The sequence below is a fragment of the Cryptococcus neoformans genome, chromosome 8 (assembly GCF_000149385.1).
Source record: "Cryptococcus neoformans var. neoformans B-3501A chromosome 8, whole genome shotgun sequence".
In the NCBI taxonomy this organism is placed as follows: domain Eukaryota; kingdom Fungi; phylum Basidiomycota; class Tremellomycetes; order Tremellales; family Cryptococcaceae; genus Cryptococcus; species Cryptococcus deneoformans.
The window spans coordinates 302,899-326,555 of NC_009184.1; the positions used below are offsets into that span (position 1 = coordinate 302,899).

Here is a 23,657-nt window from a genome sequence, read left to right on the forward strand (position 1 = left end):
TCGGCCTCGGCGCAGGCCACGAAGCTGACGGCCGACGGGTGTTCACCGAGCCTGTGAGTTTTCCCGCCGTCGCCATCGCTGACGTCGCAGTCGCAGCGCATGTCCAGGCCGCTGCCGCATCCGCCAGGCCACGAAGCGTCTTCCAGCGGCCCGCACTTGCCGCGCGACGCCAGCCGCAACTCGTGAGTTCCTGCCACACGGCACAGCGCTGACGGCCAGCATCCATGCCTATCCCACCTCTCCGCTTGCGTCCGCCCCGTACTCTGCCCAGCTGCCCGGCTCCGCCCAGCCCCACCCTTCGAGCATCGACCGCCGCACCTTGGTGGGCGTCGGCGAGCTTTCCACTCCGCGATGGCCTGGTTCCGGCGTCCACAATCGTGCTCCCAGTATGCCGCATAATATGGGCAGCCCCTCGCGTCTACCGCCCCGGCCGCAGACGCCCACAACGGTCCAGCAAGGGGACCATTCGACGGTACGTCCGAGGCCTACCTCGGCGACACAGTCGCCTCCCCGTCCGCGCGACACAAGATCGCCAGCCACACAGCGTGAGACTCTTACAGCACCAAACACTGCCGCCCACGATGGATCACTCTATTCGCTCGCTTCCCTGGCGCAATTCAACTTTGACTCGTCAATGGAAGCATCACTAGCCGCCTCTCTTGCGACATTGACGTCTCCAAAGATGGACTCGCCAAAGATGAGCTCGTCGGACTCGTCAAAGATGGACTCGCCAAAGATGGACTCGCCAAAGAGCCCAGTCTTACCCCGACTAGAATCCATACTCCCTCCTTCGCCGGGGAGTGCTCGTTCGCGGATATACGCTCGTCGTCAGGAACGAGCCAATGCAGCAGCCAGCATTTCTCAACTTCCGGGTCCTTCTCAATCTCTCCAGCCACCTCAAACACTTCAACCACTCAAGCCACCTCCACCCCCAGGCTTTGCCGATTCCCAGACATTTTCACAGCGCGCGAGTCGTGATAGCAGAAAAACCCCTCCAAACCCCTCGCGCCACAACCCTTCCCACGACATCCTCAAGCAATTCGCCGTCAAGGACTTTTCGCACCTTCCACCTAGTCCATCATCTGCCTCAATCAATCAGTTCCTCCGCGCAAGTGGCTCCACCCAAAATATCTCTTCCGGCACTCCTCCCGGCAGCGCGTCCGCCTCAAACGCCTACTTTCCATCCAAAGGCGTTCAGCGTGAAGACTCTCAAAAATCGCAAAAGTCCCAAAAACAGCAACGGACAACGCCAAAACCGAAAGAGCTGGATCCGAATGTCGACGAGGCGCTGAGGAAACTCGATGGGCTTACCGGCACCCCCGGAAAGAACAAGGCAAAGGGGAAATCATCAGGCGGTCCCTCTGCTGCCAGTTCACGCCCTGGTACCCCTGTTGCCGAAAGCAAGAGCAGGTCTGAAGGCAAGATCCCTTCTAAACCAAGTATTGGCTCCTTCAAGGACGCTACGGGTTCCCCACTCAGTAACTGGATTGACTTGACTGAAGATCTCCCCGCCATTCCTATTCCACGCGCACGTATCCCGCCCAATCGCGAGTCCTCTTCCTCTGCGAGCGTAACCGGTACGCCCAATTCGCACGACTCACAGTCCTTGCCCACTACAGCGACGACCATGTCTTCCGCCGATTTGGCGAGCAGCAGCAACAAGCCGCGACGGGCCAGTGGAGGGAGTGATACGTTTGCAGCACAGGCCGGAGTCCATGTAGACCAGCCCGAAGAGACGGAGAAGAGTGTTCCGCCGGTACCCCCGCTTCCCCAGGTGTACGTCAACAAGAAGCAGAGCATGCCCGCACAGTCTAGCGCCATGCGACCGCCCAGCTACGTGCCCATGCGTGAACCTTCACCCGAGCCGCCTGCTGTATCTTCACCTTTTGAACCCGGATCACCATCGACTACCGCACCCGTGCCCGTGCCCGCCCAACCAAAGATGCACAAAAAGTGGTCCTTCTCCTCGGCGCTCAACCTCAAATCGGCGGCATCGTCTGCATCCTCGGTGGACGAGATGAGAATGACGACACCGCAAAAGTCCCCAGACGCCATGGTCTGAAATCCATCGCGCCGAACTCTTCTCCCCGAGCTCTAGTGTTCACGGCAAAGAGTCGGCAGGTGGTGATTCCGGTCCGCAGGGTGCAACACCTCTCGCACCGCCTTCATCAAAGGCTTCCAACGTCAACAAACGCCTCACGCCTTCTTCGATCCCCTTCTTCCGCCGATCCTCATCCTCTTCATTCCAAAGCAAGGCTAGTCAATCGGTAGCGCCTCTGCCCGTGCCGTTGCCCGAGACGCCCAAACAGACTGAGAAGACGGCCGCCGTCCCAAGCTCCCAGTCGCGCAAGTCGGTGCTGGGGATGCATTTCCCGTCCATGCTTAGAGGAAGCTCGTCAAAACGCGGTCTGGCGCAGCAAACGAGTCAATCCCAAGTTTCTGCAAAGGGAAAGGAAGAGGTCAAGCCTACAAGTGCGCCGAGCGCGAGCGCGACGTCGGGGTGGACTGGCCGGAAACGTGGAAAGGTGAGGGTTTGCGTTTTTACTTTTTCTTAGTGAGATGGAAAATAACGGATGGTGATGGCTGACCGAGTTGCAGACACTCTCCATATCTGGAGATCTTCCAAACCCATTCCCAGGCCTCAAGCACCAGTCTTCAGCGGACAGCTCCTTTGGAACCCGTGGTTCAGCGGTTTCAAGCAATAGCGATGCGACGACCATCAGCGGCAGCAACACATTTGACCGTTTGCCTGCGATAATGGGCTCGCCTGCTCGACCTCCGGAAGGTGCGAGGTACTCCAACTCTCCGAGAAACTTGCCTTCCACCACGCCTACCAAGATTCCTCGGATGACCCAACGCCCGGCTCCATCGCCGGCGACTGTGACCGCCCACAGCGGGATGCCGCCTCCCCCATTCCCTACGACCAGGAAAATCAGCAACACCGTATCGGGCGCAGGCGAGCAACAGCAGCGCGGCGGTCCTCCTGTATCAGAGTTTGGCATGGTCGACGGTATACCACATATGCCAACGACGCCTCGCCTGACTACTTCAGGTGCTCACCGAGCTCATTTGCTTGCTCCCATGTCGGCCCGACAAGAGACGCGTCGCGTGAACAATCGGCCTTTTGATCCGCCCCCACGCAGCAAAGAAGCGTACACCGGCGCCGTCCCGCCTTCGAGAAGGCACCTCCCTCAACCACCGCCCGCATCGACTGTCACCAGCATGACGCTTTCCGCCAGCGCCAAGCGCGCAAGCCGAGAGTTCAAGAACAAGCGGCGGGAATCCAAGGACGGACAGGACGGGTCCTCCTCTGGGAAAAACTCGCCTGTCAAGCCATCAAAATCTATGCACTCAAGCATGGCTGTGCCGAGCTCTTCCCGCCTGCCTTCTTCCTATTCCGCTGGTACTCCCGGTTCGAATTACCGCAAGCTGTCTTTGGCCGACTCGTCGCCCTCGATGAGTCCCGCGGACGATGATGAAGCTAGTGGAGATGCGGAGATGGAGGCTTATATCAAGAGGCGACGAGAGCGCGCAGCGGCGAATAAGAAGGATGACCTGTCGGATGTGACCGAGTTCCCGAGGGATATCACCCCTGTTGAGCCCCTCTCTCAGCGCGCGTTCATCACCAGGAACCTTGCAAAGATGTCTGACGCAGAAAGGAAGGAGGTGCTCGATTTCGACTATATCTATTACAGTCCCACCCCAGGTACGATCCGTCGGCCGTCTCAGCCGGGAGGAGCCATGTTCAATCACGGATATGATGATGAGCGAGGTGATTATCTCGTGGTGGAGGGTGATCATCTTTGTTATAGGTACGAAGTGGTAGGTATTCTAGGTAAAGGATCGTTTGGGCAGGTCGTCCAATGTCGGGACCATAAAACGGGCAAGTCGGTAGCAGTTAAAATCATTAGGAACAAGAAACGGTTCCATACTCAAGCGCTGGTGGAAGTCAAGATCTTGCAGCAGTTGATTGAATGGGTGAGTTTTTATCGGAAGACGCGATGTGCAAGATATATATATACTGACAAGGCTCTGCAGGACCCCGAAGACAAACATTTCATGGTCCGTATGACTGATAGCTTTTCTTTCCGCAACCATCTCTGTATCGTCACAGAGCTCTTGAGCATCAATCTTTACGAGCTTATCAAAGCAAACCACTTTGCCGGCTTTTCGACAGTGCTCATCAGGAGGTTTACCACCCAGATGCTGGGTTCCTTGCAGTTGATGAGATCACACAGGATCGTTCACTGTGACTTGAAGCCCGAAAATATCCTGCTCTGTCACCCCTCGAAGAGCGCGATCAAGGTGATTGATTTTGGAAGCAGTTGCTTGGAGACAGAGAAGGGTGAGTTTGGGTCATGTCTTTTCAGTGGCAGGATGCTAATGCTTGTTGTACAAGTTTACACTTATATACAATCCCGCTTCTATCGAAGTCCAGAAGTTATTCTCGGCATGAACTACGCCATGGCGATTGACATGTGGTCTCTAGGGTGAGCGCCCCACACTGTCGATTGCAGGTCATCGAAAAGCGGCTGCTGACCTTGATTGACATTTCCAGCTGCATTCTTGCCGAGCTCTATACAGGTGTTCCCATTTTCCCCGGGGAAAACGAACACGAGCAGCTGGCCTGTATCATGGAAGTCCTCGGTGTGCCCGATCGCTATTTGATTGAAAAGGCATCACGACGTAAAAACTTTTTCGGTGAGCTTATTTATCCCCGTTGCAACTCAATAGAGCTATGCTGACCAATGCGCAGACGCTACCGGTGCACCTCGTCCTTTCGTCAATGCCAAGGGTCGACGACGACGTCCTGGATCCAAGACCCTAGCCGGCGTCCTCAAATGCGATGACGAGCTTTTCGTCGATTTCATTGCCCGCTGTCTCACTTGGGATCCCGATAAGCGCCTCAAACCTCAACCCGCTATGCGTCATCCTTGGATCCTGGCAGGGCGAAGGCGTTACGCGCCAACACCTAGCCGCGACGAAAAACGTGCCACTACTACTGAGCGATCTTCGCGATTGTTCGGGACCTCACATACGTCGACAAGAATCAGTTCGAAGAATCTCTCAGAATTATCAACTTCTAGCATGAAAGACAAGGATAAATCTAAACTCCTCATTTCCTCGCCGGTGCCTTTGGCGCCTGCAAAGCACCCATATCACGCCTCGACCGCTTCGACATCAAGGATTGGCCAAGCCATGAGCTCTTCAAGGCTTGCTCATCAAACTTCTGCCAGAAGTGGCTCTCTCACTGTAAGTCGCGAGGGTGGCAAGTGCGTTGAAAGTTTGTATTGGTGCTCATGTTCTCTGCAGACCTCAAAACTCAGCATTGGCTAATTCACGAACTTTTCTGCATCTTTTTTATATATATCTACCTTTTCTAATCCGTATCCGATACTTTACGACCTTCTAACTGTATATTGACATGACAACGGAAGATTTAGTAGCATAAAACTCCTCGCTGTATATACAGAAGTTACGAGCATGCCGCCAGTAGATGAACGCAGGCTTTAGATCGGGCTTCATTGTACAATTGTTTCATTTATGCACAGTCTATGCTTCTATAATCTATCACGCATCAAAGTCAATAAAGCCTCGGCATTTTCTCGACCCTCTTTCAGCAGATCCTTGTTTGCGACCATCTGTTCAAGGCGTGTCTTGCCTGTCCCACCTTCTCTCTCAGCGGTCAGTTCCTCCATGACTACAGGTGAAGACATTAGCAGCGTCTGCATGAAGTCCCAAGGCCACGTACCTAATGCGTTTGCTGAACTGAACATGGACAAGAAAGCCAGTCCCAGAACCGCTTCATTCTCCAACAAGGGGTATTGGGACGCATTTAACATCATATCCACCAATAGCTTGACTATACGTTCATCGCAGAGGGCATTTACGCCTTGAGAATCCATACCCTTCGGAAGGTTGCGGGCGGCATTGACAAATACGCGCGTGCCCTCAAATTTGATCGCTTGGTCGTTTGTACGTTTGCACAGGGAAATCAAGTCATCTTTATAGGAGGCCATAATGTAAGATGCGATGTCAGCTGAGCCCAGTAGGTGTCAGCACACTGAATTTTTCCGGCGTGAAATGACGGACATTGATTTCTACACAGGTTCTTGAATATGCCTACCACGCCCCCTTGTACTGATCCTAACATGTCTCTGTTCTCAGACCAGACGCCCATACCTATCAAGTCATCTATAACTCCCGCTTCGTAAAGAACATTCTTATTCTGGTCGGGGATGGAAAGGTTCCTTAGAAGGCCAACAACAGCATGTTGTGTTGTTGCCGGAACGTCTGGTTTCAGTAACGATTTAATTCGGGGAAGCAAGGTGGTCTCGCCATCAAGATACTCGATAGCGTCGGTATCTATGAAGAGTCAGCTGATCAAAAGTGTTCGGCAAACTGCGATGACGAACCTCCAGTGATGCTATTGCCATAGCTGAGCAGTGCACACTCCACCAGATCTCTTCTATTTGACACATCACTGTCAAGCCAGCTGCGCATACGAGTCCAGAAGAATCCCAAGGGAAGAGTACTGGATGCTGATTCGCTGCTAAATGAAACAATTCCGTTGACAAGGCAAGCTTTTGCCTCTCCGAACAATTTTCTTGCATCAAAATCCTCCTCCTGAGAAGCACTTTCACCATCATCGCGTTGTTCAGTGGTAGCGTTTGTCCAGCTTAGAGGCAGATTGGCGAATTCCACAAAATCAAGGACGAGCTCGAGAGGATGCTTGGCCGCTTTGGGCAACCTGTCGTCGTCTTCTATAAGTTGCTTCAATATATCTGAATGGTCTGAAAGAATATTTTCTATGACTTGGCAAGAGGAAAGGAGAATATTCAAGGGGGGTTCTGGTCCACTCTCTATCACAAAATCCGATAATGAACCGGGAGGAGTCCAGTACGGAAAATGTTTGAAAAGATCGAGGAGGGGTAATTGGTCTGACATCTTGCAGTCTTTGTCACCATCTGATGAGAGTTAGAAGACGCCTGGAATAATTTTTCATCACCCACTATCGTTGATCACTACACTTAATATTGACCAGAGCCATTGTGCAATAGTAAGGTCCACAGTGCCCACGGCGTTTGATTTGTGAACTTGTTGAAGATGATCAACAGCGAGGCGGCACAAACACCGGAGGTGGTTTTCTTGCTGGAAAACGGAGATGCAAAGACCTACCCTTCAGTTTGACTGTTTAATAGATTGGTTGCTTACTATTTCCTTGTACAACCAAATTGTACAAACTGGCTACTAGGGCTTGATCGCTGGGATGGGACGAATTACGGTCCAGGACAGAGGGAGAAAGAACGTGGCCGATGAAGCCAGCCTTCGCTAGGAGCTCTCTGTTGAAATCTTCCAGACGTAAGATAGGCTATGTAACCCTCTGTAATAATGTATACAACGCACCATTCTCAACTGCCAGATTCGCGGCCACTCGACCAACCTGCTTGACCACTTCTTCCAAATCAACAGTAATTGCTTGTTGCAATAATTCGGTAAGTGTATCTGGTAGTCCCAAAGATCCAATAGGAGTCCTCAGAGACTCTGCAGATATGAATTACTATCTTGTCTGCTTCGGACAGCAAGGTGAGCACATACCGTCGCGCAAGGCTACGGCCAGGCCGTTTAAGATGTCGATGATTTCGGTTTCGGAGGTGGATTGACGTGGATGCTGCAGACGACTGCATAAGGCTGTGAGGCGTTCAACTGTGTCCTGCCAGTAGGTCAGGTCAGGATGCTGGGTGCGAGACATGCTGCAGTGGATAGTGGCAGGTATCTTGCTGGACATTTCGTAATAACAGTACCAGTACTTCGTTGTGTTGGGCAGGTGATACGTTATTTTTCCCACGGTTGTGCAGAAGCTCTCGCTCGCTTGCTTGTTCCTCCACCGAGCCGCCGCCTCACGCTCACCACTCCCACATCCTCAAATCTTCCATCCCACTTTCCAACTTCAATCGGATGCTCAAGACCTACCATAGCAATGAAGGTCAAGAAATCTGCAAAGAAGCAGAGCGCTCCAGTGAGTATCACCTCACCTGCTCCCCTCACTCACTACTCATCACTCAATATCTTGTTTAGCCGGAGGACGTCGCGGCACTCATCAAACGTATACTCGCAGCGTCCGGCGACGACCTTACCATTGTCCTCAAACAGTTTCAAGTATGGCGCTATCCTCGTGGGGATCTCCATGCCTGGATACCAGTCTTAGATCGATTTGATAATTTGCTTGCCGAAATTATCAAAAGCTATGACCTCACCAAGCTGCAAATTAACGACTTTACGCCCAAGACAAAGGATATGTTACTGGAGATACTCAGACTGCAACGGATTCTTATGGAGAACTGTACCAACAGGAAACTTTTCAACTCATACGATGTACGTGCCGCGCGTCCTCCTCACATAGTCGTCACTAATGCAGGCCCATGTAGCGATTAGCGGATCTCCTCCTCACCAATGACCTCGATGTTCTTCTCGCCACAATCTTTGTCCTCCTACGACCTTCTCAACAGTACGCCATATCAACTCCGCTTGATCCTGCCCAACGGCACGCAATACTTCAACGGCTTCTGGCCCTCAGTCGAGGCTGGGAAAGCCTGGTACATTCTGGGCTGGATTTGACCACAATCGCCTCTGCCAATGAGGTTGTAATCCCTGAACACTTGCGACAAGTCCAAGTACACTTTTATCCCACCGTTCAACGTCAGGAAGCACCGTCTTTGGACAAGTCACCAGTCAAAATGTTAAGTTCTGGCGCAATGGAAACCCCGACCCGCCAAAGACCTTTTGTTTTTGGAAAAGCGGGTACACCGGTTGTTCGACAGGGCGGGGCGGCATCCACGTCGTCTGGTCCATCGGTGGTCGACTTGGGTGATGTCTCAACCATGGAGGTCAACTTCACCGACCAACTTAGTGCGCTTGCCGAAAAGAACTACATCCCCTTGGAAGAGCAGTTTGCTACCTTGAACAAGCTCAGATTGGTCATTCTTATGAAGGATCGAGAAATTAGAAGACAACTTTTGTCTGTCCGCCTGTTTGCCCTCGCCACTTACGGTGAGTGTTTTACACACATTGCCGCACAACGAATCTTTCGCTAATGTTTCTCGTTACTGTTTTCTAGTTTATCTCGCATCTGAAGATGCTGCTCAGTCTAATCTATTCCTTTATGAGCCTGAGCTTGTCTCGCAACTTGCAGATCTTCTACGTTCTAGTTCTGATGTGGGGGAACAAGTTACTACCGGCACCTTACTGGCTTTGTGTGCTTGCGCTCATCATCAGGCCAAGATGGGAGAAGTCATGACGTCTGTCAGTGCCAATGTAAACCACGGCGTGTTGGTCACATTTTTCCGGCATTTGAATGACCGTCTGGTGGCAGGAGAGGCAGTGTCTTTCGAATTGGTTGATGCGACAATGTCTTTTTTGGCCTTTGTGGCAACCTCACCCTCCCACAGCAATATGCTCATGGGGGCGGGAATCTTGCGGTTGTTATTAGAAATGTTGAACACTACTGGCGATAGACGGGAAAACGTAAGTCAAATCATCACAAAAGCGACCTCAGCTCTAATCATACCTTTTTTCAGTGCATTCCGCGAGCGGCAGGGTTGATTGACCATATCGTGTTTTCAAATCCTCAGGGTTTATCTAATTTCAGTAGCATTGATGGCGTTAACAATTTAGTTCAGCGAGTTAAAGTAAGAATTTTTTAGTATAATTACGAAGTCTGCTGATACCAATGTTCAGACCGAGATCGAACTTCGTCTCCAAGCCCGCGACGAAGCAGCGTCTGAGACGATCTCAGAAGGTGAGCGAGACGATCTGCGGCTCTACTAATAGCTATTAGAGACCATCCTTTCGTGTGCAAACAACCCTCTAAAGACCATACTTCGCTCCATCCAAAGGCTTATGCAAGCTTCGGGAGGGACAGAGGGCTTACGAAACTTGGTGGATTCTGATCTACCAAAGTCCTTGAAGGTTATATTCCAAAACTCGCCCAAGTTCGGCTCTCGAGTATATGCTCTGGGTAAGTTTCACATGTTTGCTCCGCTTGAGATCCATCTAACAAATGCGACAGCTATAAATACCATGGCTACCTTTGTCCACAACGAACCGACATCCCTGGCGATCCTGCAAGAGATGCAACTGCCTCAGACTCTTTACGCTCAGCTCGAAAAAGAAGTACCTTCATCTAGCGATGTATGTGCCCAAATTGTCTTGAAAGAATAAGCCTGACTTTTTACAGGTTCTTACCGCTATCTCGAATGCAGTAGGCGCCGTCTGTCTGAATCAGTCAGGCCTTGAGTACACCGTCGCTCATCCAGATGTGATCAACAATTTGGTCAGTATTGTCATGTCGACAGATCACGCGCAAGTGTTCAATGAACGAGAGAATGCAAGAGCTCTTGGTTTGTCTCTCGACGAATTGTCTCGTCACCACCCATCTTTGAGGCCGGTAATCATCAAAGCCGTCGTTAATCTCCTTCGGCAAGCGATTGATACTGGTGCGGCATTTGAACCTGCAATAGACGAAAGGCCGGATTACATCATTGAAGAAATGGCTCAACAAATGGTTCCATCTTTAGAGACGCAACCGGCTAAAACGTCACCTTCAAACCCTACTCTCGCTGCTTTTACGAGAATCTTCAGGGTACGTTGATTTATAGCTTCTTGATTTTACTCTTACTCTTTTACTCAGGTACTGGGAGGTCTACTCCGCAATCCGACTATTGTCAAAGATTTCGTTGATGCTGGCGGTTTTGATCTTGTTTTCACCATGACCGACTCTCCATGTTGGCCGATTCGCTTCGGAAATACTCAAGCGTCTACTTCGCTGGCACATCTTACGAAACATGCCATTGAGCACTGCTACCCCCAGTTTATCGACGCGATAGTTGCCTCTATCCGTACATCACTGGCTCAGTGCACCGACGTCTGGAGCGAAACTGATGCACATAAGAAATGGACGGCCGTACGTGAAGGATCAGCAGATGCCGAGTTATTAGGCAAATTCAAGACGTTCCATAGTATCTTTGTCCGCTTGACACTGTTTGCAGATGCTCTTTATGCGCTTTCTGTAACGAACTCCCGTGCCGCGACTTCCGTCATCAAAACTTTCAAAGTTCAGGATGATCCATCTTTCATCACCAATCTTGGTACGATCCATCGTCTATGCTTCCGGTATCATGTCTTGTCGAGATCTTCCGAGCCTTCCATTTCAGAGGATCCTTCCAAGGAAGGTGATAACGTCAAGGAATCTGGCGTTAGGTACCTTTCTACTAGGTCGCACGCCATCCTCACCAAATTTTTCAAATGTGGGTGAAAATGTCGAGACTCCAGGTCTGTCTGGAATGTTAATTTTTCTTAGGCCTCGTCCGACTTATCTACTCCAAGCGGGGTCGCGACCAAACCCATCGGGATCAAGCTCAAGCACTGTCGGTTTGCATCGCTGACATCTTAATCGACCATCTCCAACGTAAGAGGTTACTTGGATCGTTCAGTGCACTGGCTGACTTGACATTCACCTTTTAAGCGATACCTGATCTGTCAGCGAACGGGTTCTCTGTCGATGGGTTCGCTCTCGGAACAGTCATGACAATGCTTTTCGACGGTATGTAACTAACAACTCCGCTTAATCGTTAAATGTGTCCCTTGTTCTAATATCGGTTCAGGTCGAGGTTTAGACGGTCATCTGAACACGACATTATTCCTTGCATTCGAGGAAAAGGGCGGTTTTGACGCCACGCTGTCAGCTTCTACTCGAATCATCTCACATATGGAAGAAGTTACGAAGAAGCACAACGAAGACAATGACACAACGCAAGGAGAGCTGGATACGGAGTCGGTTGCGGCTATCAAGACTGTGCTGCTTGTGTTAAATAGTTTTGCAAGCCCGAAAGCCCTCCTTGACAGCCCGGAGACCCACGCCATTCAATTTGCGGCACCCGGTCAACCCAAACCCTCATTTACAGCAACAAACTTTTTCTTGAAGATACGCCTAGCTGTTTTCCCTTTGGCGCATCGTATCTGGCGAGCATCTTGGCTTCTCAATTGCCCAACGCCTGTTATAAAGATCGCCATCAACTGTTTCTCCACCCTTGTTGAGGGCAAACACGAAGAGTCATCGGGCCCTGAAGCTATCAGTCGTGCCATTCACATTGTCGCCCAACCACGGCCTGTCGTCGTTACTGCCGACCCTACCAGTGTAGATCAGTTGGTCGACATGGGTTTCCCTCGCCGAGGCGCGGAAAGAGCATTGATCCGTTCTCGAAACAACATCACTACCGCTACTGATCTCCTCTTAACCATGCCAGACGAGTTTGTAGATGATGTGTCTGGAGGCGACAATCAAGCAGGGCCGAATACTGTATTGGAAGAAAACAATCAGGAGATCGAGGGCGAATCATCTCAGTCAGCCGAACGTGAATTGGATTCACATTCCGGTGCTGCTCATACGGAAATCGGCGATCGTGAAAGCACTCCGAGGCCCGCAGATGAAGACGTCAAGCTGAAGGAGCAACTGCAGGAAGTGAGAAAGAAGTATCGAGAAGGCATGTCCGACCGCGCATTAGAAATTATGGATCAAGCGGAGGCTTTGGTTTTTGACTTGCTTCCATGTGTTCCTTCTGGTCAAGCTGGCATCACTTTTGTGGTTGACCGTCTTTCTGATGCTTGCATCAATTACCAGTCGGATCGCGATATCATGATTTCCGCTCGTCTTCGCTTGGCATCCGTCTGCCTTCGTTCCAATGATTCCATTGTCTTCAGTGATGAACTGCAAGCAAGAAGCGCAGAAATTGTTCACGCTCTGCCTTTGGAAGAAGTACAAAGGCCTCGATGGCTCCCGGCGTTGCTGCTGTTTGCCGAAACTGTCTATGGACTGCAGTCATTCATAAAAAAAGTAAAACTTGGTGACAGTCCTGAGGAAGAGGTGACAGCGGCACTAGTCAGCCAATTACGTTCCGAAGTATCGCGACTTTCGACCATCTGCGTTACAACTATACGCGCAGATGATTCTACTCGCGATGAGTTGGTGGCCGCTTTTCGATTGTTGGCTCTGCTCACACGAGTGTCTGGGGTCGGAATCAGCCCATCCGTCATTGCCGATTGCTTACAGCCTTTCAAGAAGGTGTCTGAAAAGCTGGCTGGCTGCCATCCTTTTTTAGTTTTAGTTATCCGTCATCTTTTGGATAACGAGTCCACACTGGTGGAAGCTATGCAAGGGGAGATCAAAAATTGGCTCTCTCCCGCACGAAACAAAGTGGCAGACATTCAGCATTTTGTCCGTCAGCTGCGCCATGTGGCCCTGCGAGAGCCGACCTGCTTCCTTCGAGCTGTCAAACAGGAATGTGCTTTGGTTGATCCTACTCCCCCGCAATCAGTATATCATATCCGAGGAAAGATTGAGAGTAAAGATGGACCCTTGGCAACCGGGCATGTCGATTCTCCTCTCGAATCTCTCGGTGAAGAGACCCAGACAATGATGAACTTCTTGCTCGGAGAACTTTCACAAGCTGTACGCGCTTCATTTGAGAAATCCGACAATGAAAAATTGTCCACCGAGGTCAAAAACTCGGCAGAGCAAGCGTATTCAGGGTTAGTCATGTCCACATTGACAGAGATCCTCGGATCATATGTGACTGCCAAAAAGGCCTTCTTAAACGGGTTGAAACAAGGGACTTTTCCTGGTGCCTTGAAAGCCAAAGGTGGCATCTCCGCACTGATCAACGATCTAATCTGTTGTCCAGTCCTCCGACCAGATGTGTCGACGACTCCTGTCGCTGGTAGTGACCCTCTTTCTTTACAGCGACTAGCTATATCCTCTCGATCTACAGCAATGGTAGTAGCCCTTTGCTCCGACGTTGTCCTAGTAGGAGACAAAAAGGACGTACCAGAAGACATTGTATCTATTCGCAGAACCGTTTTAGATGCCTTGGCCAAGGCCATACGGGACACAAGTGCTGTCTTGGACAATAATGCTCGCTATGGTCGCTTGTGGGCACTGGGCGAACTTGTCTACCGCCTTCTAATGGCTCGTCCGCACACGTCCCCTCGGCAAGTAAACAACACTGGACTTCATATGGCAAAAACTATGTTGGAGAAGAACTTCGTTGGCATTTTGACGAATGCTTTAGGTGAAATCGATCTCAATTACCCTGATATTCGAAATGTGTTAGTAACATTGCTTCGAGCTTTGGAACATTTGTGGGTGTTTGCATTAGTAAATTAGCGAAAACGTATTCTGATGTGTAGGCAAAGGTCAAAACTCTCTGTTAAGTGGGGCAAGGCAAACAAAAATCAGCGGGAGGAGGTCGGTCAACATCAGTCTGAAGAGGGCAATGATTCCTCCAATCCATCGCACTCAGATTCAGAGTCGGATGTGGATATGTTGGAGGATGAGCAGTCCGCCCCAGATCTATATCGAAACTCTGCATTGGGAATGTAAGTTGTTAGTGCACCAAATCAAGTGCATCATGTTGACATATAAAAGGATTGGGGGCGAATTAGGCGACGAAGACGAAGATGATGATATGGATGACGAAGATGAAGAGGATGATATGGTAAGCTCTTCTCGTCATACACGTTAAAACCCTTTATTAATAATCGTCAGGACATGGGGGAGGACTTAACTGTAGGTGATTGAATATTGATGAATCGAGCTGGCCAGACTAAATTGCGTAGGATGATGATGATGATACGGCAAGTCAAACTTCTGAGGATGAATCCATGGCGTCAGCTTTGGAACATGACGATTGGGTGAGATAACTTGATACAGTCAATTCATGCCTTGATCCTTGATGTTGACAAACCTTTCAGGCGGATGATTTGGATGATGATGCCGGGGACAGCGATGAAGATGGTGAAATGGAGCAAGAAGTCATTCTTGGTTCGGCAGATGAAGATGGCGAAGTGTGGGACGTGCGTCTGCTGGCTCTGACATTCATGTTTATGTTATACTAACATGTCTGCTCAGGGCGATTCTGATGGTCAAGATTCGTATGGTACAGACGATGAGGACGATTTGGAAGAAGAAGGTATACATGCTGAAGGTTCGTGTAGTTGCTTGAAAAATCTTCGCTGACACTGACGTGCAATAAAGGCATATTTGATGACGATGTAGATGATCCCGAGATGGATGATTTCGATGACGAAGAGGCGTGAGTCATTATCATTGCTGAAGCTCTGGATCTTGGCTAAAGGCGATTTCAGCTATGATGAAACTGCGTTTATGGAACCCTTCCAGGATATAATGTCTCCGGAGGCAGCCGGCCCATGGGGTTGGAATCAGCCCGCCGGGAGGGAGACAGTCAGATCTAGTGGTTTTACACGAGCAGATGGTCAATTTATGGCAGGTAAGCTTAGATCTATCGGCAGCCCGTATGCCACTAATTTCATATTGAAGATGAGGACCTTCTGGGCGGTCCTCTTGCAAGCAACACCCGCAACTTGACAGAGCATCCCCTTCTCACCAATCAGGCATCGTCATCCCATATCCACTCTTCTCGATTATCCGACATTTTATACGCTATTGAGAACATGCGCGGAACGGACACTATCCAGATGTTGGAAAACTTTGTGGCAAATCGGCAGCATAACGTGATGGGTTCCAACCAGCTTGCTTTTTCTCGTAACCATGACGGATCAATGAGTGTTTCCATTAATGGAAGAGTGTATACTGTGGGCGGTCAGAGTCGCAATGTCACCTCTCCCAACGTGGCCGCGGAATTCGTCCCCATGACCACTTCACAGCGATGGCAGGAGGAACTAAATATGCTCCCCATGTCGCGCAACGAAGCCTCCAGTCGATTGGTCGTCCATATCGTCAATCATTTGTTGCCTGAAGCGCGTCGACAAGCTGCAGAAAAGGAAGTGATGGATAAAGAGGCCGAGGCAGACCGCAAAACTTCAGCTACTAGTGCAGAAAAAATTGAGGAAAATGGCAATGCCATAGATGAGGAAGGAGTTGGAAATGATGACCATGACTGGCAAGAAGATGACGAGGATGTAAACATGGGTAGGTTGCACACAGTATGATTGAATTGTTACACTAATACAATATAAATCTAGATGATTCAGATTTCGATTCGCATGTGTCCGCAGATGAGGATGTGGTAACCGAAGAGGGCGGTGCAGATAGGGGTCCGCGGACGCTGGTCTCTATACGCGGTCGCGATGTTGACATCACTGATACCGGCATCGATTTGGAATTTTTGCAAGCACTCCCAGATGAGATGCGAGCAGATGTTGTGGAGCAACATATGCGAGAGCAACGGAGACATCAACGGCCTGTATCCTCCAATATCCCCGAGATAGCTTCACAGATCAACACCGAGTTCCTCAATGCTCTGCCCCCTGACATCCGAGCCGAAGTTATCATGCAAGAGGAGATGGAGAACGCTCGCCGTGATCAGCCTCCACCACCACCCAGTATACAGACAGGTCGAACATCCGGGCACTTCTTTACTGCCATTGCGAACGAATTGCGTGTTTTGCAACAAAATCCACTCGGGGTTGCGTCAAGTTCCGGTGCTGTGCACGCAACCGGTGATGCACCTTCGACATTTAATCCGCGACATCGTGAAGCCATTCAGCTTCTGGAAAAGCCAGGTATCGCAGTCCTAGTCCGTCTTCTATTCTATCCACATGCCTTCAAAAAGTCGTATCTCTTCAGAGTTTTGGTCAACCTTTGCGAAAACTCCAACACTCGTAATGATCTTCTCGATCTTCTAATCTCAGTTGTGCACGACGGCTCTGGAGATCTACCAGCGGTCGATCGTAGCTTCCAACAGATGTCCTTGCGTGGCGCTAGCGTCTCTACTCCCAAAGCAACACCCAAAAGTAAGACAGTCGATACTCCCTCAACGGTTATCCCTCCAGGACTATTCAGCGGTCTTCAAAATGAGCATGTGCCTACTTTCATTGCTCAGCGATGCTTTGAAGCCTTGGCTTATATCGTCAACTCCAACACCAATGCTGCCTCATATTTCTTGACTGAGCACGAACAGACTGCTGGGTTGAGAAAGCATACGTCAAAGAAAGGAAAAGGGAAGGAGAAGATTCTGCCGCAGACCAAGTTCCCTATCGTGGTGCTGTTAGGGCTCCTAGACCGACCTCTCCTTGCAAAGACTCCAGGTATGATGGAGACAGTAACTGCCCTTCTCTTGACTATCACCAAGCCTCTGGCGGATCGAAAATCGGAGGAGAATGGGCAAGCAGTTGCGACGGACAAAGACACAGACTCTTCAGCAAAGCCACCTACTATTCAAAGCTCTCAAGAAGCCTCTGCAGGCCCCGAGCATGTAGTTGGAAAACAAACCTCGCCATCGATACCTCCTTCGGTGCTTAAATTGATCGTCAATTGTCTGACTGCTGGTGAATGTACCAGCCGGACTTTCAGTCAGACACTTGGTGCAATGCAAAACCTTGCTTGCCTTCCTGAGTCCAAAGATATAATTTTGCAAGAGCTGTGTGCCCGCTGTCAAGAACTCGGTGCGGCAGCACACGAGCAGCTGCAGGAATTAGCTGCGGCACTCAACGATGAGGATTCAGATGTGGGATCATTGACTTTGGTCAAGTTTTCTCCTCCTACTTCAACTCAAGCACAGCTTCTTCGGTTACTCAAGACCATTGACTATCTTCACCTCAATAAAGTTGATCCCGATCCGCCTGCTGATACGATGACCGCTGAAGAAGAAGCTGTCACTAAAGTTTTCCAGTCCTTCAATTTTGAGGGACTGTGGGACCAACTTGGACAGTGTCTATCAATAGTGGAGGCAAGAGGCAGCACCGAGCAACTCGCCACGGTATTGCTTCCCCTCGTAGAGGCTTTGATGGTCGTCTCCAAATATCGGACCAGATTCTCTCGTGAAATTCGCTCCCCTTCTATTGCCCCCGCGACCTCCGAAGGAGTCGACTTCTTTGTATCATTCACTACAGCTCATCGCAAAGTTCTTAATACAATTGTTCGCAACAATCCATCCCTTTTGAGCGGTTCTTTCTCGCTGCTGATTCGGAACCCCCGGGTTCTTGAGTTTGACAATAAACGCACATGGTTCTTCCAGAAGCTTAAGCGCAAGAAGTCGTCAGCTATTCCTTCAGGAACTCTTCATCTCAATATCCGTCGCCAGTATGTCTTTGAGGATTCGTTCTTGGCTTTGCAAAGGTGGAACGGTGAGGAGCTCAAGTATGGCAAGCTGAGTGTCAAGTTCCGCCATGAAGATGGTGTCGATGTTGGTGGTGTAACTCGAGAGTGGTACAGTGTATTGGCTCAGCAAATTTTCGACCCAAATTTTGGTGAGCTGTTACTTAAATTGTCATCATCTGACTACGCTCATACTTTGCCAGCTTTGTTTGAACCATGTGCTGCCGATCAGCAAACTTATCAGCCTAATAAGACATCCTGGATGTAAGTTTATAAGTGTATCTTAATCAATCTGCCGCTGATCACTGTAATCTAAAGTAATGATGTGCATCTCTCATATTTCAAGTTTGTAGGGCGAGTAATTGGGTGAGTGTTCCAGATTGAAGAATATACCGAGCAAACTCCTGACTGCTATCATAGCAAAGCAGTGTATGAGTGCGTCTCAATTTCTACGTGCTTGCTTGAAATGGTCTGCTAACTTAGATCAGTGGGCGTTTGCTCGATGCCTATTTCAATCGTGCATTCTACAAGCAAATTCTTGGCCGGACTGTTGATATGCGTGACCTTGAAAGCATTGATCCAGAGTGAGTATTGCACTTACCGATTTATAGATCAAAAGGAGCCCTTACGTATGCAAACAGGTATCACAAATCGCTACAATGGATGCTGGATAACGATATCACTGGCGTCATTGATGTAAGTCCATTTGTCATTTTTAAAAATGAAGTCATTCTTACCTTGCATTACTTCTCTAGCAAGAATTTACCATCGAAGATGATCAATTTGGCGAAAAGAAAACTGTGGAACTTAAAGAAAATGGGGCAAACATACCAGTGACTGAGGGAAACAAAGAAGAATATGTGCGACTTGTTGTATCCTATCGACTGGATAATTCAATAAGAGATCAAATCAAATCATTTCTTGAAGGCTTCTATGAGTGAGTTATATCATCCATTGTGGAAGCAATGACTGATTTCAATTAAGTATCATTCCCCAAGAACTCATCCAGATCTTCGAACCTGATCAGCTGGAATGTGGGTTACTTGACTATAACATTTGGGAGATGAAAGAACCCCACTGACATTTGTGATCTAGTGCTCATTTCAGGCATCACCACAGTTGATGTTGATGAGCTTAAAAATGCGACCCAGTAAGTATCGTTTTCACCAGTTTAATCTGTTTACCTCTTTTGACATGCGATTACAGACTCAATGGATGGAAAGCAACTGACCCGGAAGTTGCATGGTTCTGGCGCGCTTTGAGAAGCTTTTCGCAGGAAGAACGATCCCGTTTCCTTATGTTCGTCACATCATCTTCCAGGGTTCCTTTGGGTGGATTTAGCCAGCTGCAAGGCAGCTCAGGTACCCAACCTCTGCAGCTTCAAAAGGTAAGCATTTGGGCTAAATTTTACAGATATGTGCAGCTCATTATCGACTTTACCAGCTTCATGGGAAAGAAGGCGGCTTACCTCAGGCAAGCACTTGCTTCAACTTACTCCTTCTTCCTACGTATGCTTCTTATGAGCAACTTCGAGAAAGACTTCAGTTTGCTATCACAGAAACTGGAGGTTTTGGAAAAGCTTAGTGCTTTATCTCTATATTCTTTCAGACTCTTGGTAGAGGCTCTCTCGTATGACTCCATACATTCTTTTTCCTTTCTGTACTTATAGATGGCATTTTGTTTAAAAACATAGCCCGTTTCAAACATGCATCCATAATCAAGCTTCGAAAGTGATGGAGATCTACTGTGCCCCCTACTACTTCCATAATGCAATCTTTTCAAGTGATATTCATCCTTCCATGGGAAATAGACCTGGTACCTACTGTCAGGCCATCGCCTTTCGCAATCAAAGCGAGTGAGGCAGACGGAGAGTCGCAAAGCCTCGAGACGGACGTCCAGGAGCGAAAGTTCCATTTGATTTTACAGACATTTACAGGCCTTTCTTTCACGTCATCATTTCTGCAGCCACAGCCGTCGTCCCGACGAATGATCAATCCTCTCCGATTTTTCTCATGAGCGATGCTACGTGGCCTGGCAACGATCATCCTCAAACTCTCTCAAATAAGACGGGTGGGTAGATGGCGAAAAATATGAAATCCGCGGTTTTAGGGGCTGACCGGTCCCTCAAGGAGCTCGCAATCCTAGGTACCATTTGTTTGGGGCATGCGTCCGATAATAACGAGAATTCTGTTTCAACTATGTGAGTGTCTTGCCTTTATATCATGAGAACGTACATGTGAATGATGGGCAAGAAGGCTAATTAGCTTAATAGTATCTATTTTCAGCCTCATGAATTCATCTGGAAACGAACTGATGAATACTCCTCAATTAACCCCGAAGCTTCCCTCTCACCCATGTTCATCTCCCGAGCTAGCTCTCTGATGGCCTCATACATTGGTTTTCTCCGATTGAACATCTTTTTTTTTGGCCTCGTTCTTTTTCAACTCGTTTCGCTGACTCATTTCCCTGATGGATAATCGACCATTCCTTCCAACGACGTACTCATCCCATAACTCTAGTACATCTCCTACTTCGCTCCATCTTGTAGACCAATGCCTCGAGTTGAACTAGGTCACCAGAGCCGCTGGCGGAGTTGGGCTGAGAAGCGACGGAGTTGGAAGAAGTGGATGGGTTAGATCCCGCATGGTGTTGACCTTCAAGTACACTGGTCGTTTGGCTCTCTTGGGCGTTGACTGACATATCGTCAGCTAACATTCACACCATCCATGACCATCTGTGAAAACATGCTCACCATTAGATCGAGATGAAATGCTGCCGCTGTGTTGGCGGCGAGCCATTGCATGGAATGCATCTCCAATACCATTCAGCAGTTTGCATCATATTTCTCAGCATGCCGCTCTTCTTGTATGAGTTGCGAATTGTTGGCAACGGATGCAGCTAGTCCTGTTAACGTGGTCTCAATGTTATACGTGGCCTTAAACAAGGCAGTGAAGTTGGTAGAGAGATAATCGGAAAGTTCAGGGATAAGTTACCTTGCATCCTCGTTCATGCGTGCTTCCGCGCTTTGCGCTTCGGCTAGCGCCCCTTGATTCAAAGGCAAAGAAAGTGGGTGTGGAGACGACAGGGTGTTTCCAGACAAAGAGGTCAGGTTCCAGCTGGCGAATAAAGGGAGCATCTTGGATTAATACTGAGCGAAACCAGTCCATGAGTTTGATGAATGCTCGACTACTTTTGTCACCCTGGGAGCGATCGGGGTCGGAGAGGTCAGCCTCACTGCATATTCAGCATCAGTTGATTGACTTTCCACAGGTAACGGAATATGACTCAATGCAGCATCAATGCATGGGAAGATGTTCTCGATAAGTTCCTGAGGCACTTCCATGTCACGAGGAAGGTAATAAGAGCCTTTCTTTTTTGGAAACCCTGCAAGGGATCTCAATGCTTTGAGAGGGAATTTACTGAGGTAGACAGTCTCCATCACCTTTGTACACCATCTTCCTTGCCTCATGATATCTTCTTCCGGCGCGCCGCCATCTTCAGCAAGCTGGGCTCCCCATTTGCGAGACGTTTTGGGTGGACGTTCTACAGTGATGTTGCAGTTTTGAAGTGCTTTGCGCACACTCTTGTTCAAAGCGTCATATTTCAGAAATGTAACTGCGTTGGACTGGCGCGACACAAAGAGTGGGATGTGATACCAATCCTGGCGATTTTTTAAAGAGGGAAAAGAGACATCTGAGTTAATAAAGGACTCTTCGCCGAAATGGAATCTGAGTAGACCAAATCAGATCATTTGATCAGCACTTCATAAGGCGGCAGAAACAAAACCGCTCACCGGGCGAACAGATACAGAACAAGGAAAGAGACGGGGCACCCGGTCAGTCACATCCTTGCTCCTCAACAGAGTTGGGTACTGGATCTAACCGTCATGTGTCGTCTTTCCTTCCCTTATGCCGAAAACGACACCACGACAAGGTGTGGGTCCCTCATTCTCGAAGAGTCTGAGGGACATGGACGATAGGGTAATCCTTTGCTGATCATCTGCACGTAAACGTTCATGGATGCCGACGGCTTGCGCAGCGCGATCGCGCAGACCTTCGACAATGTCCCGATGCAAATAATGGAGAAACAACAAATTTCTTCACAACCCCAATTTTTAACATTGCCGTCATAGTTCATAACAATTCAGGCTTACCGCCAGCCAACCTCACAGGACGCTCCACGGCATTTTTGCGAACCTTCCAACCTAGCTTAGCCACCATTGACGGATCAAAAAAGGAGGTACTGGCACCTGTACCGAGGAGAAAGCGGAGGGCGGGAGGGCCGGCAGTAGAGGTACGTCCGTCAGCGGCGGCAGAGGCTTGAATAACTAGAGGAGGGTGAAAAAAGGGCGTACTGGGCATCTTCTTTGTCAATGGCAGCATCGAGCCTCAGGTGATCTGGAAGTTGATCGGTGAGATCTTGGATCAGGACTTCATGGTTATCAGCCGGGCGAGTAGAGCGCGTAGAGGAGCGACGGTTTGGACAGGTTTTGTAGTTGTGACCAACTTGGCGGCAGTTTGTAAGTGCAGAGCCCTCATACGGCAAGCCGATCGGACAAATATTTATTCCCGTGTTTTCGTCTTCATTTTCACGATTTTTTTTCAGCACAGGCCTCTCTTTCTCGATCAAATGTTTGTGTCGCATCAACGCCACATTTTTGTCTGTTCACTATGCATGAGCTATTTTGACTTACGTCTAATAGCTTTTAACTGTATATTTACCAGTAAGGGCAGAGCCCTCACCATCAATTGTTTTCATCCATGGTAGGATTTATTCCTATGCATTGGACGACATTGGTAGGTGTAATTTGATGCCGAGGCGCGGCAACGGACTCCGCCGCGATCTCTGGTCCCTCCATGGTAATTTATTCCCATGCATTAGGATGGCAATTTGCTGCCGAGGCGCGTCAGCGGACTCCGCCGAGATCTCTGTGCTGGAGGACTTCGACAGGTTTCTGTTTGGTTCTTTACACACATTACATTAGTACGTTTCAAATATGGATTTCTTATTTTTCATGGCTAATTCTAATTCCAATTTTTTTTCCAATTTTGATTCCGTTTCCTAGTTTTGGCTGAGAAAAAACTAGCAAGCGCCAAAAAACAAGAAACCCACGATTTGCACCGTTCTAGTTCTTCTTTCCTATTCTAATCCTAGTTTTTCGGGAAAAATGCAAATAAATTCATGCCTCAAATATTCATGTCTGCATGTTGAGGTCTTACGTCATGTTCGACAAGATATCGACAATGGACACATCATTTCTTCCCACAAAAAGCACAACTTTGCAAGTCCGCAAAATGGATAAATATGAACCCCTTGCCACCCCATTCCACACTCATACCCCTGTCAATCAAACCTTGCTAAGTACTGAGAGAAACTTCTTGCATGTAGTCAACTTGAACATCCAGGAAGCGAAGGAGGCAACATGACCCATCGTACCAGGCAAGGACCAGGCCAGAAGCAGCTGAATAAGATCTGACGCTTCAAATTTGAGTTGGGATGTATCGCTGGGCATTTGCAGGGAATG

The 23,657-nt window shown here is 49.1% G+C and overlaps 3 protein-coding genes across 3 annotated transcripts; 2 read left to right on the plus strand and 1 right to left on the minus strand.

The window, feature by feature from the left end:
* Positions 1–682: 682 nt before the first annotated feature.
* CNBH1180 (hypothetical protein) lies at positions 683–5,337 on the plus strand (the record flags this gene model as incomplete). The annotated part of the gene is made up of 8 exons (XM_768980.1): positions 683–2,056; positions 2,142–2,531; positions 2,599–3,978; positions 4,030–4,345; positions 4,400–4,490; positions 4,559–4,701; positions 4,757–5,253; positions 5,314–5,337. The coding sequence occupies 8 exons, from the start codon at positions 683–685 to the stop codon at positions 5,335–5,337; spliced, it is 4,215 nt and encodes a 1,404-aa protein (XP_774073.1).
* A 224-nt stretch (positions 5,338–5,561) lies between these two features.
* CNBH1190 (hypothetical protein) lies at positions 5,562–7,753 on the minus strand (the record flags this gene model as incomplete). The annotated part of the gene is made up of 8 exons (XM_768981.1): positions 5,562–5,701; positions 5,753–6,040; positions 6,094–6,366; positions 6,417–6,968; positions 7,014–7,175; positions 7,216–7,353; positions 7,408–7,545; positions 7,600–7,753. The coding sequence occupies 8 exons, from the start codon at positions 7,751–7,753 to the stop codon at positions 5,562–5,564; spliced, it is 1,845 nt and encodes a 614-aa protein (XP_774074.1).
* A 228-nt stretch (positions 7,754–7,981) lies between these two features.
* On the plus strand, positions 7,982–19,717 carry CNBH1200 (hypothetical protein; the record flags this gene model as incomplete). Its single annotated transcript, XM_768982.1, has 33 exons — positions 7,982–8,020; positions 8,080–8,376; positions 8,430–9,051; positions 9,119–9,525; positions 9,579–9,689; positions 9,739–9,799; positions 9,839–10,018; positions 10,070–10,191; positions 10,238–10,642; positions 10,691–11,306; positions 11,360–11,467; positions 11,525–11,602; positions 11,664–14,196; positions 14,251–14,433; positions 14,483–14,552; positions 14,603–14,623; positions 14,674–14,748; positions 14,809–14,910; positions 14,966–15,041; positions 15,092–15,149; positions 15,202–15,344; positions 15,395–16,006; positions 16,060–18,285; positions 18,337–18,397; positions 18,452–18,499; positions 18,554–18,568; positions 18,622–18,717; positions 18,775–18,829; positions 18,889–19,070; positions 19,118–19,167; positions 19,229–19,283; positions 19,340–19,520; positions 19,577–19,717. 33 exons carry the CDS (start codon positions 7,982–7,984, stop codon positions 19,715–19,717), a joined length of 10,029 nt encoding a protein of 3,342 aa, XP_774075.1.
* Between the last annotated feature and the right edge of the window lie 3,940 nt (positions 19,718–23,657).